General features: G+C 44.3%; 1 protein-coding gene across 2 annotated transcripts; it reads left to right on the top strand.

Annotated features, from left to right (window-relative positions):
• The first annotated feature begins 520 nt into the window (after positions 1 to 520).
• On the top strand, positions 521 to 11,591 carry LOC124122354 (mammalian ependymin-related protein 1-like). 2 transcript variants are annotated; one of them, XM_048395627.1, is made up of 6 exons: positions 531 to 729; positions 5,639 to 5,749; positions 6,503 to 6,581; positions 8,897 to 9,073; positions 10,055 to 10,146; positions 11,088 to 11,591. In XM_048395627.1, exons 1-6 carry the CDS (start codon positions 583 to 585, stop codon positions 11,157 to 11,159), a joined length of 678 nt encoding a protein of 225 aa, XP_048251584.1. In that variant the 5' UTR covers positions 531 to 582; the 3' UTR covers positions 11,160 to 11,591. The 2 variants fall into 2 exon arrangements, with proteins under 2 accessions (XP_048251585.1, XP_048251584.1); XM_048395628.1 differs by lacking the exon at positions 8,897 to 9,073 and having other exon boundaries at positions 521 to 729.
• Positions 11,592 to 13,129: the final 1,538 nt, after the last annotated feature.

The raw sequence follows: 13,129 nt of genomic DNA, 5'->3' as shown, positions 1-13,129 counted from the left end.
AGTGGGAGTCCTGTGATTTGTTGTTTTGTTGTTTTTACATTGGTTGTAATTTTTGTGCGTAATAAATAGCACTGAACCAAAGGAATTATAATTGTTTACCAAGGGTATTTAGTTGTTATGTGCTCTTTAGTATTTGGTTTATTAGCTTAGATTGGTTTGGGGTATTTTTGTTTTCAATTGCTTGGATCCGCTTAGCGAGTCTTTTAGAATTAAGATTTTATCATTTTGTTTGATGTGTGGGTTGTGTATAGACGTAGCCATATATATATATATTCTCTTCCTTTAAATGGAGTGTGTTCATGAACATAAAATGAATGCAAATTTCAAACCAAAATCCTGGCACCAACAAAATAGTTACTGAGAGAGTCATATTGTCATTGTTGAACTAACAATGGTGTGATAACCTTTCGTAAACTCTATACCACATCGAGTTATATAACTCCGTGATTCACAGCAGCAAGCCTCGGCCTGACCCCACCAGGCCCTGTCAAAATGTAGACCGGGGGGAGATCACGTGATGAAAGTTAAAGTTGTAACAAGCCTGTTTTCGCAGTCAACACGTTTGTGCAGGAGGCAGTCACGATGTTGCTGGTGGTGGTGTTTCTGTCCGTCGTCCATGTCAACCTGCTTGAGGGGAGATGCTGTGCCCCCAGGCAGTGGGAGGGGTGGGGCGTGAGGCTCGGGGGTCAGTTGGCGGGAGCCACCCACAAGAGACCGGAGCTTATACAGGTAAGTACCGTCACTTGTATTTAAACGCAACTTGAATGTGCTGAGTCAAACTCTCTTTAAAACAAGGTTTCGGGGACATCAGAACGGAGTTGAACAACCTGTTCAGAAGTTGTGTAATGTACGGAAAATCTCTTACAGCGCTATCTGTGTCTACGGCCAGCGTGCTGGTGACATCGTGCAGAATGATGAAGCTGTCACGAGCATCCCTGCTCGGGCCTGATATATCGCCAGGATGACAATAGAACAATTAAAACATAGTAAACTGTCTCTATTAATCTCGTATAATGCGTGTACTGTCCTAATATGACGCCATGTATAAAACTTCGAAGACATCACAACGAATATATTATGCCGAAAAGTTTACACTACCTGGTAGTTTTATCACATATAGTATTAGTAGTAGTAGAAGTACAAATAGTACTACTAGTAGTAGTAGTAGTAGTAGTAGCAGTAGTAGTAGTAGTGGTATTAGTAGTAGTAGTCGGTGTACTTAGCGGGCCACATTAATACGGCGTGAGACACCCGAAATGGGCTTCACACATCGCAGCCAGATGGGGAATCGAACAGGGTATAAGTCGTGATGAGCGAACACTTTAACCTCTAAGCTATCCCACCGCCAAACCCAACAACATGGGTTTCTGGATTCGCGAGATACTGACTAATGACGTCCTACTGTGTAACATGTTTGAACGTGCACATCGACTGTGACTAAATAAAGAAGTGTTGTCAGAGGTGAAGTTGTGCACAACAAGAAACCTCTCTACAGCACAACCTCTTTATTCCGAAACCACGTCTGCATTAACAAGGTTCATGATCACTGAAACAGACAGAAATAACGGGAGACACGTGACACGCTCTACCGACAAACACTTTAACCGAATCATTTGCAGTTCGAGATCCTTCCATCCTGTACAAGGCCAGCTGACGAAGCGTGTTCAAGCGTAACACATGGAGCACTCCTCAGCTGTGAGGTCATAAAGCAAGACAGGGCAGCAAGCAGGTCGGGAGAGGGTGACGGGAGGTTGGCGTGGGGTCATAGGAGCGTGGAGGATGTACACACTAAATGACACCTCTCCCTGCACCAACAGCGGCAGCAAGCAGGTCGGGAGACGGTGATGGGAGGTTGTCGTGGGGTCATAGGAGCGTGGAGGATGTACACACTAAATGACACCTCTCCCTGCACCAACGACACACACATGTTGGTGGACAAACTCAGTGGCCATGTTGCTTCTTGTTCAATATCGTGGAATATATATATTCGGATACGAGTTATGTTTTTAATTGAGGTGGTGTAGCATTGGCATTTGCCACATAACAACGAAATATAGTTGTGTGATTAAACAATGTCAAAGTCCTTGGATGAATGTTTCATAACTTAGGCACACCGGTGATGCATTTGCATACCAAGTCGCCGACACCATCCATCCCCTATCACTGCGGGGTGAATAACGATAATACTATTGTGTAGTACAGTGTTTGTTGTTAACCCAGTAGCCAACACAATCCCAACTAATTCACTGCGGGGTGAATAACGGTATAGTATTGTGTAGTACAGTGTTTGTTGTTCACACAGCAGCCAACACAATCCCAACTAATTCACTGCGGGGTGAATAACGGTATAGTATTGTGTAGTATAGTGTTTGTTGTTAACCCAGTAACCAACACAATCCCAACTAATTCACTGCGGGGTGAATAACGGTAATACTATTGTGTAGTACAGTGTTTGTTGTTCAGACAGTAACCAACATAATCCCAACTAATTCACTGCGGGGTGAATAACGGTAATACTATTGTGTAGTACAGTGTTTGTTGTTCAGACAGAAGTCAACACAATCCCAACTAATTCACTGCGGGGTGAATAACGGTAATACTGTTGTGTAGTACAGTGTTTGTTGTTTACCCAGTAGCCAACACAGTCCCAACTAATTCACTGCGGGGTGAATAACGGTAATACTGTTGTGTAGTACAGTGTTTGTTGTTCACCCAGTAACCAACACAATCCCAACTATTTCACTGCGGGGTGAATAACGGTAATACTATTGTGTAGTACAGTGTTTGTTGTTAACCCAGTAGCCAACACAATCCCAACTAATTCACTGCGAGGTGAATAACGGTAATACTATTGTGTAGTACAGTGTTTGTTGTTCAGACAGAAGCCAACACAATCCCAACTAATTCACTGCGGGGTGAATAACGGTAATACTGTTGTGTAGTACAGTGTTTGTTGTTCAGACAGAAGCCAACACAATCCCAACTAATTCACTGCGGGGTGAATAACGGTAATACTATTGTGTAGTACAGTGTTTGTTGTTCAGACAGAAGTCAACACAATCCCAACTAATTCACTGCGGGGTGAATAACGGTAATACTATTGTGTAGTACAGTGTTTGTTGTTCAGACAGAAGTCAACACAATCCCAACTAATTCACTGTGAGGTGAATAACGGTAATACTATTGTGTAGTACAGCGTTTTTCGTTCAGACAGAAGCCAACACAATCCCAACTAATTCACTGCGGGATGAATAACGGTAATACTATTGTGTAGTACAGTGTTTGTTGTTAACCCAGTAGCCAACACAATCCCAACTAATTCACTGCGAGGTGTATAACGGTAACGAACCTATACAGACCATGGTATGAACCTACACAGACCATGGTATGAACCTACACAGACCATGATATGAACCTACACAGACCATGGTATGAACCTACACATACCATGATATGAACCTTCACAGACCGTGGTATGAACCTACACAGACCGTGGTATGAACCTACACAGACCATGGTATGAACCTCCAAAAAACACGGTATGAAACTACTCAGACCATTGTATGAACCTACACAGACCATGGTATGTACCTACACAGACCATGGTATGAGCCTACACAGACCATAGTATGAACCTACACAGACCATGGTATGAACCTACACAGACCATGGTATGAACCTTCACAGACCATGGTATGAACCTACACAGACCATGGTATGACCCCACACAGACCATGGTATGAACCTACACAGACCATGGTATGAGCCCGCAATGGCTCATTTATCCACCTACACAGACCCATGTATGTTCCTACACTGACCTTGGTTCATGACCCTACACTGAGCAAGTTTGAAGCTACACAGAAAAAACATGTATGCACCTATATTGACAAATTATAAACCAAAATAAAACCATTTATGAATCTGTGCAGAACCAATTTATGAACTGTGTTTTAACGAATGTATGAACCTTCACACAGGCCCATTTCTGAACCTGCACAGGCCTTTGTAAGGACTATTGTATTAACTCACGTATGAACTTCTATATGCACGCCAAGATCAACCTGTACAGGCCTGTGTAAGGACTATTGTATTAACTCAAGTATAGACTTCTATATGCAGGCCAAGATCAACCTGTACAGGCCTGTGTAAGGACTATTGTATTAACTCACGTATAGACTTCTATATGCAGGCCAAGATCAACCTGCACAGGCCTGTGTAAGGACTATTGTATTAACTCACGTATAGACTTCTATATGCAGGCCAAGATCAACCTGCACAGGCCTGTGTAAGGACTATTGTATTAACTCACGTATAGACTTCTATATGCAGGCCAAGATCAACCTGTACAGGCCTGTGTAAGGACTATTGTATTAACTCACGTATAGACTTCTTTATGCAGGCCACGATCAACCTGTACAGGCCTGTGTAAGGACTATTGTATGCAGGCCAAGATCAACCTGCACAGGCCTGTGTAAGGACTATTGTATTAACTCACGTATAGACTTCTATATGCAGGCCATGATCAACCTGCACAGGCCTGTGTAAGGACTATTGTATTAACTCACGTATGGACTTCTATATGCAGGCCAAGATCAACCTGCACAGGCCTGTGTAAGGACTATTGTATTAACTCACGTATGGACTTCTATATGCAGGCCAAGATCACCCTGCACAGGCCTGTGTAAGGACTATTGTATTAACTCACGTATGGACTTCTATATGCAGGCCAAGATCAACCTGCACAGGCCTGTGTAAGGACTATTGTATTACCTCACGTATGAGCTTCTATATGCAGTCCAAGATCAACCTGCACATGCCTGTGTAAGGACTATTGTATTACCTCACGTATGAACTTCTATATGCAGGCCAAGATCAACCTGCACAGGCCTGTGTAAGGACTATTGTATTACCTCACGTATGAAGTTCTATATGCAGGCCAAGATCACCCTGCACAGGCCTGTGTAAGGACTATTGTATTACCTCACGTATGAGCTTCTATATGCAGGCCAAGATCAACCTGCACAGGCCTGTGTAAGGACTATTGTATTACCTCACGTATGGACTTCTATAGGCAGGCCAAGATCAACCTGCACAGGCCTGTGTAAGGACTATTGTATTACCTCACGTATGAACTTCTATATGCAGGCCAAGATCAATCTGCACAGGCCTGTGTAAGGACTATTGTATTACCTCACGTATGAAGTTCTATATGCAGGCCAAGATCACCCTGCACAGGCCTGTGTAAGGACTATTGTATTAACTCACGTATAGACTTCTATATGCAGGCCAAGATCAACCTGCACAGGCCTGTGTAAGGACTATTGTATTAACTCACGTATAGACTTCTATATGCAGGCCAAGATCAATCTGCACAGGCCTGAGTAAGGACTATTGTATTACCTCACGTATGAACTTCTGTATGCAGGCCAAGATCACCCTGCACAGGCCTGTGTAAGGACTATTGTATTACCTCACGTATGAACTTCTATATGCAGGCCAAGATCAACCTGCACAAGCCTGTGTAAGGACTATTGTATTACCTCACGTATGAACTTCTATATGCAGGCCAAGATCAACCTGCACAGGCCTGTGTAAGGACTATTGTATTACCCCACGTATGAACTTCTATATGCAGGCCAAGATCAATCTGCACTACAATGCTGACGGGCCGATGGTGGTGGCTGTGGCCAACACATCAGTAGGAGCAAGGAAACGCCTCCTGACAGCGATACAGGACTTCAAACATGTAGGTAACACTGCCATACAGTCCATCAGTCATAGAAGTAAGAGATACACCTCCATTACCGAGCCCTCGCCGTATGCAACAGCGGTTTAATGTTCCTGGGGTGTGGGCCGTATTCCGATGCCTCCAAATTAACGTTCTTCCTTCCATCAGTGGCGTGGAGAAGAAAGCGACTTTCGTCTGTTCTCAGTTCTCCAATGTTCTCAGTTTCCCCAAGTTCTCAGATTCCAGTTCTGTCGCGCAAAACACCATGCTAAACTAACAGCTATGTGGTGATCTCTCAAAAAGGGACGCTTTATGACTCGTCTTGGCCTGAGTCCTGCTGCTTTCAGCCGGTTCCTGACGGTTCTGGTGCTGAAACGACGAAGCCACAGCTGTTTCAGACGAGTACTTGTTAAAATGTTTTAAAACATTCTACAAGTTGATATATTCATATGGTCAGTTGTATATATTGATGTATACATTCTACAAGTTAATATATTGATATGGTCAGTTGATAGATTGAGATTGATTGGATTTGTTCTCATGTCGTCACTATGTGGCGTCAGGACTGCTGATGTGACAAACTATTTTACCCAAACCCTTGCCTCAGTGTGATATGTGATACACACATTACAGTCCTGTCCATTTAGCTTGCGACTTGCTATTAATACATGAGCGAGTGGTGGATGGTACAATAAGCGGGTACAGGATTGAGGTGGGGCGGTAGGGAATTGATGCGCACAATCACTGTCAACCAATGCCACTGTGTTTCAGAAAACGCTTTACGTCCTTGAAGATGGAGGCTGCAAGGTCAAGCCCCTCCCAGAACCTTTCACTGAACTGTGTTCACCAAGTAAGTTGCCTGTGTGTGGAGTCTGTGTCATGATCCTATGTCATGTGTCATGTCATGAGTCTATGCCGTGAGTCTGTGTCATGAGCCTTTGTCATGTGTCATGAGTCTGTGCCTTGAGTCTGTGTCATGAGCCTTTGTCATGTGTCATGAGTCTGTGCCGTGAGTCTGTGTCATGAGCCTTTGTCATGTGTCATGAGACTGTGCCTTGAGTCCGTGTCATGAACCTTTGTCATGTGTCATGAGACTGTGCCGTGAGTCCGTGTCATGAGCCTTTGTCATGTGTCATGAGACTGTGCCGTGAGTCCGTGTCATGAGCCTTTGTCATGTGTCATGAGACTGTGCCGTGAGTCCACGTCATGAGCCTTTGTCATGTGTCATGTGTCTGTGCCGTGAGTCTGTGTCATGAGCCTTTGTCATGTGTCATGAGTCTGTGCCGTGAGTCTGTGTCATGAGCCTTTGTCATGTGTCATGAGACTGTGCCGTGAGTCCGTGGCATGGGCCTTTGTCATGTGTCATGAGACTGTGCCGTGAGCCCGTGTCATGATCCTATGTCATGTGTCATGAGTCTGTGCCGTGAGTCCGTGTCATGAGCCTTTGCCATGTGTCATGAGTCTGTGTCATGAGCCTTTGTCATGTGTCATGTGTCTTTGCCTTGAGTCCACGTCATGAGCCTTTGTCATGTGTCATGAGTCTGTGCCTTGAGTCCGTGTCATGAGCCTTTGTCATCTGTCATGTGTCTGTGCCTTGAGTCTGTGTCATGAGCCTTTGTCATGTGTCATGTGTCTGTGCCTTGAGTCCACGTCATGAGCCTTTGTCATGTGTCATGTGTCTGTGCCGTGAGTCCACGTCATGAGCCTTTGTCATGTGTCATGAGTCTGTGCCGTGAGTCTGTGTCATGAGCCTTTGTCATGTGTCATGAGTCTGTGCCGTGAGTCTGTGTCATGAGCCTTTGTCATGTGTCATGAGACTGTGCCTTGAGTCCGTGTCATGAACCTTTGTCATGTGTCATGAGACTGTGCCGTGAGTCCGTGTCATGAGCCTTTGTCATGTGTCATGAGACTGTGCCGTGAGTCCGTGTCATGAGCCTTTGTCATGTGTCATGAGACTGTGCCGTGAGTCCACGTCATGAGCCTTTGTCATGTGTCATGTGTCTGTGCCGTGAGTCTGTGTCATGAGCCTTTGTCATGTGTCATGAGTCTGTGCCGTGAGTCTGTGTCATGAGCCTTTGTCATGTGTCATGAGACTGTGCCTTGAGTCCGTGTCATGAACCTTTGTCATGTGTCATGAGACTGTGCCGTGAGTCCGTGTCATGAGCCTTTGTCATGTGTCATGAGACTGTGCCGTGAGTCCGTGTCATGAGCCTTTGCCATGTGTCATGAGACTGTGCCGTGAGTCTGTGTCATGAGCCTTTGTCATGTGTCATGAGTCTGTGCCGTGAGTCCGTGTCATGAGCCTTTATCATGTGTCATGAGACTGTGCCTTGAGTCCGTGTCATGAGCCTTTGTCATGTGTCATGAGAATGTGCCGTGAGTCCGTGTCATGAGCCTTTGTCATGTGTCATGTGTCTGTGCCTTGAGTCCGTGTCATGAACCTTTGCCATGTGTCATGAGACTGTGCCGTGAGTCCGTGTCATGAGTCTTTGTCATGTGTCATGAGAATGTGCCGTGAGTCCGTGGCATGGGCCTTTGTCAAGAGTCGACTGTATCATCAGCCGGCGGAAGTAGGCTGTGTCATGAGCAAGTGTTCACAGCCGGCATCGCGAGTTTGTGTCATAATTCTGTACTGGTTTTGTGCCCTGTGACACTGTCATGGGTTTGTGTTATACTTATATGTTGCATTTCTGTGTCGAGCTGTATAGTATTCACAGTCGATATCGATGCCGCCACAATCCACAGCCTACATGCATGACAAGTTTTGTGACATGCCTCCATTGCTCTCTGGATGCACCCCTGCTGCAGATCACACCGACGCGTTCAGGAAGTTGTAACATTACTGTAATGATATCTGAGTGCATCCTTGTCTCTGTGGGGACACGGGTGGCCCAGGTGTCTGAGGCGCCGCAATTCGCTGTGCAGAGTTGCGTCCCTTGGACACGCCAGGAAACAATGCTCACGGGATCGAATTCAGATTATGTTTCTAAGATTGTCAGCTCTATACCCGTTCTCGTGGGTTTCACTAAAGTGGTAAACGTCTGAGACCTGCATCACTTCGAGCTTTCCTCCCACATTAAGCTGACACGCCGTGATATAGCTGAAATACAGTTCAAATCGGCGTTAAACCCAACTCACTCACTCACTTCTTGTCTGTGTGTGTAGAAGGCCAGGACGGGAAGTTTATGTGGCTGGGGTTCGGTGAGACCTCCTACCCTGCCCTGGAGTACGTGTACACCTTCAAGCAGCAGACAGCAGACACTCACGGGACCATGTGCGCCATCTGGACACAGAAGACCTGCGCTCCTCTGTCAGAGTCCTTCCATGGAACATTCGTGGGAAGTAAGTAGCCCTTGATATCCCGACCCGGGAACATTTGTGGGAAGTAGTTAACCCTTGATATCCTGACCCGGGAACATCCGTTGGAAGTAGTTAACCCTTGATATCCCGACCCGGGAACATCCGTGGGAAGTAGTTAACCCTTGATATCCTGACCCGGGAACATTCGTGGGAAGTAGTTAACCCTTGATATCCCGACCCGGGAACATCCGTGGGAAGTAGTTAACCCTTGATATCCCGACCCGGTAACATCCGTGGGAAGTAGGTAATCCTGGATATCCCGACCCGGGAGCATTCGTGGGAAGTATGTGACCCTTGATATCCTGACCCGTTAACATTCGTGGGAAGTAGTTAACCCTTGATATCCTGACCCGGTAACATTCGTGGGAAGTAGTTAACCCTTGATATCCCGACCCGGGAACATTCGTGGGAAGTAGTTAACCCTTGATATCCTGACCCGGGAACATTCGTGGGAAGTAAGTAACCCTTGATATCCTGACCTGGGAACATTCGTGGGAAGTAAGTAACCCTTGATATCCTGACCCGGGAACATTCGTAGGAAGTAGGTGACCCTTGATATCCCGACCCGGGACCATTCGTGGGAAGTAGTTAACCCTTGATATCCTGACCCGGGAACATTCGTGGGAAGTAGTTAACCCTTGATATCCCGATCTGGGAACATTCGTGGGAAGTAGGTAACCCTGGATATCCCGATCCGGGAACATTCGTGGGAAGTAGGTAACCCTGGATATCTCGATCCGGGAACATTCGTGGGAAGTAGGTAACCCTTGTATTCTTGTCCTGATTATCTGTTCCTGACTGTTTACCTGTTTCCAGTTTTTTACCTGTTCCCGACTGTTTACCTTGTCCCCGCTGTACACATACTGCCAGGATACAGCTGTAGGATTGCTTGCTGGCTGGCTGACTGACTGACTGACTGACTGACTGACTGACTGACTGACGTGTCCGTCTCTCATGTTGCAGTTCCCCAAGTGTTCACCTTCAGCTACTCCGACATCCAGAGGGGCATCAGGGACCCCTCCATATTCCACATCCCCAAGCTGTGCCGGGAAGCGGTAAGACAGGACCAACTATGTCATGATCCACATTGTCCTCCAATCTCTCCAATACCTTCAGAATCCATTGTTTTCCCCAAACCTCAACACTTTGTTGGGTCCTGTAGAAAATCAATTGCCATTATCTCTTTGTAGGATAGGACAACAATATCCTTTGTCCAGATCTGTGACGGGCGGTCGGGTAGCCTAGTGGTTAAAGCATTCGCTTGTCACGCCGAAGACCCGGGTTCGATTCCCGACATGGGTACAATGTGTGAAGCCCTTTCCTGGTGTCCCCCGCCGTGATATTGCTGGAATATTGCTAAAAGCGGCGTAACACCATACTCACTCAGTCCAGATTTGTAAAGTGCCTGTTACCGTTCCCCCATGGCGCTGGTTGAGGGTCATGATTCGAGTCACTGGTCTACAGACAGCCGTGTAATAGCTGGAGGTTGTTGACCTCCGCGTTAAATAACACTGGACTTATTCCATTCCTCATCCAGCATCTGTTTATTTAGTATTTGTAAGATATATGACTGACTGTTTCACACCTGTCCTTTGCCACAAACCCCTTCTGAGATCTTTGTCTATTGTCCCCGGTCATGGTATTGCTTGAATAGTGCTGAAAGCGGCGTGAAACCAAACTCACTGACTCCTTCTAAGATCTTCAGAACACATTTACCTGTACTCAGAAAGAAATGTGACTACTTTAGGTATGAGTGGTTTTATTTAACTGTCTGTAAAACAATCAAAGTTGGCATGCTTCTATATCATTAAAATCAGACCTTTACGCCGACACGAACCGATCATTAAAACAAAACACCGCTGATTTGGTGATTCCAAAAATCAGCTGACGCTGCTTCAAGTGGAGGTGTCCATGGATGTTGAAGCAGAAATTGTAGATTGAAGTAGATTGATTCTTAGTGTTTCCCTCAATGTTTCGTCGCTGTTTCCTATTTCAGAACATGACCCTGGTGGACGCCCTGCCCCACGACGACATCCCCCTCCTGTCCTCACAGTATTTCAAAGTATGAAGCACCATGTTCCTGGGCTTCCGTGGTAGTCGTGAAACAATTCATCATTTGTACATCTTGCACAAAGGCCATATCCATTCTGTGTATATCACTCTTTGTAAAAGAATGCGATGTATATATTTGCAAGAAAAAAAAAAAAAAAACTTTATTGATAACAAATTCTTATTGTATTGACGATTCGATGTGGATTCTGAGACGTCATCAAGCTGGAGTGACTACGACCAAGTGATGAGGAGTATATATGCATGGCCTGTTGTAACAAGCAGCAGATTAACATTACAACCACAGGGAATAGATAACAACTTGCACAGAGATAGTAGCTGAAGCCAGATGTACATCAAGAAACATTTGGATATATTTATCTAGTATCATACATGTAAACAAGATAAACAGTACATATATGTTCGTATTTTGTCATATGGTGTGATATATCGAAAAAAATAGGCTTTCATATTTATACAGTGTCATACACATGCACAGAAATACAGTTAAATAAAACAAATTTTCTCATGTATTCCAACATTCATTTAATGTAAACACACCTATATATATATATATATATATATATATATATATATATATATATATATATATATATATATATTATCTGAGGCATGAGCTGTAAAGGTTTTCTAAGGCAAAACCAAGAGTTCTTTGTCGATAGCGGATGGTTTTTGCGGATAATCCAGACTGGTTGTTGTCTTGTATTGACAGTGTACATTCAGCTTCACACCGTATTGTTTATGAAGCCTGTGGATCTACAAGCACACATACTCCTTGAGAAAAGGAAAACTGCGACACGCCCTATTCCAAAGCGTTTGCTCATCCTGTTCGATTCCCTGCAGTGTCCCCAACAAACCCCCGGTGTCTCTCGCCCTGCTGCAGTATCCGTTTGGAAAGACCATTCCATATTCTGGGAAGGGAGTGGTGACTTTTTTGAAAATGTTTAAAAAAAAAAAATTGCTTCAGACTTTTGAAATGAAAAAAATAGCTTGCCACAACAAGAACATCACTGCAACGCGATTTACTTAGTTTCCTAAAAAAAAAGGTCGACAGTTTTAAACAAAAAATTACTCAAACAGATCCTCGCCAAACATGGTATCAGAAACATATTCAGGCTTAGTGTTATAATTCATTTCCAAAATTGTGTGTAATCATTCCGACAGGATATCAACTCATCTTGTCGTTGTTGTTTATTTTAAACTCTTTTTTAGAATTTAGATTAAAAACTTCTGTTATATGTTCCATTTAGAATTTAATGCATCGAAATTTCTGAAATAACTTATTTTTTAGAATTTTGATTTTTTCCAACTCACTTTCCCACCAAAGAACATCAAAATTATGTCTGCTTCCTCCAGTAGACAAACATGCTCCTTTCTTCATATTCCACGACATTTTTTTGTTCTTAATGATTTCGGTGACCGCCTTTTACGACAAGCATAATCCCCTAAAAGTCCTAAAAGGCGACTACGCTTGTCATAAGAGGCGACTCACGTAATCGGGTGGTCAGGCTCGCTGACTTTGTTGATGCTTGTCATCCTATCCCAATTGCGTGGATCGATGCTCATGATGTCAATCACTGGACCGTCTGGTCCAGACTCCAATTTTTACAGACTGTCGTCATATAGCTGGACTATTGCTGAGTTCGGCGTTAAACAACAAACACACAAACAAACAAACAAACAAACATGTTACTTTTGGAAAAGAGCTGTACGTCAAATGTATACTTATCAAGTAATTCAAAGTTGCCCAAGCAGAATTTCGACGTTTTTCACATCAACTGCGTATTGTATGTTAATATACAGCGAAGTGGTCGATTATGTAAATGTTGCAGTTATGGATATACTGAGGAGTAATATATGTAGTAATAGGAGTAATAACAGAGAGTATATATAACTTTAGGTCACAGTCCTTGTGTTTCCTGAGTCCTGCAAGATTCCAACAACATAGTGAGTGAGTGAGTGAGTATG

The sequence above is a fragment of the Haliotis rufescens genome, unplaced genomic scaffold, assembly GCF_023055435.1.
Source record: "Haliotis rufescens isolate VD_foot unplaced genomic scaffold, xgHalRufe1.0.p SCAF_14, whole genome shotgun sequence".
NCBI lineage: Eukaryota > Metazoa > Mollusca > Gastropoda > Lepetellida > Haliotidae > Haliotis > Haliotis rufescens.
Note: the sequence above shows the minus strand (reverse complement) of the source record. Positions and strands in the feature narration are given on the sequence as shown.

Excerpts from the sequence above, each read along its gene's own strand:
- LOC124122354 (XM_048395627.1), top strand. The coding sequence starts at position 583 with ATGTTGCTGGTGGTGGTGTTTCTGTCCGTCGTCCATGTCAACCTGCTT. Across the intron at positions 9,074-10,054 it reads CCATGGAACATTCGTGGGAA|TTCCCCAAGTGTTCACCTTC; the intron begins GTAAGTAGCCCT and ends CTCATGTTGCAG. Across the intron at positions 10,147-11,087 it reads CCAAGCTGTGCCGGGAAGCG|AACATGACCCTGGTGGACGC; the intron begins GTAAGACAGGAC and ends TTCCTATTTCAG.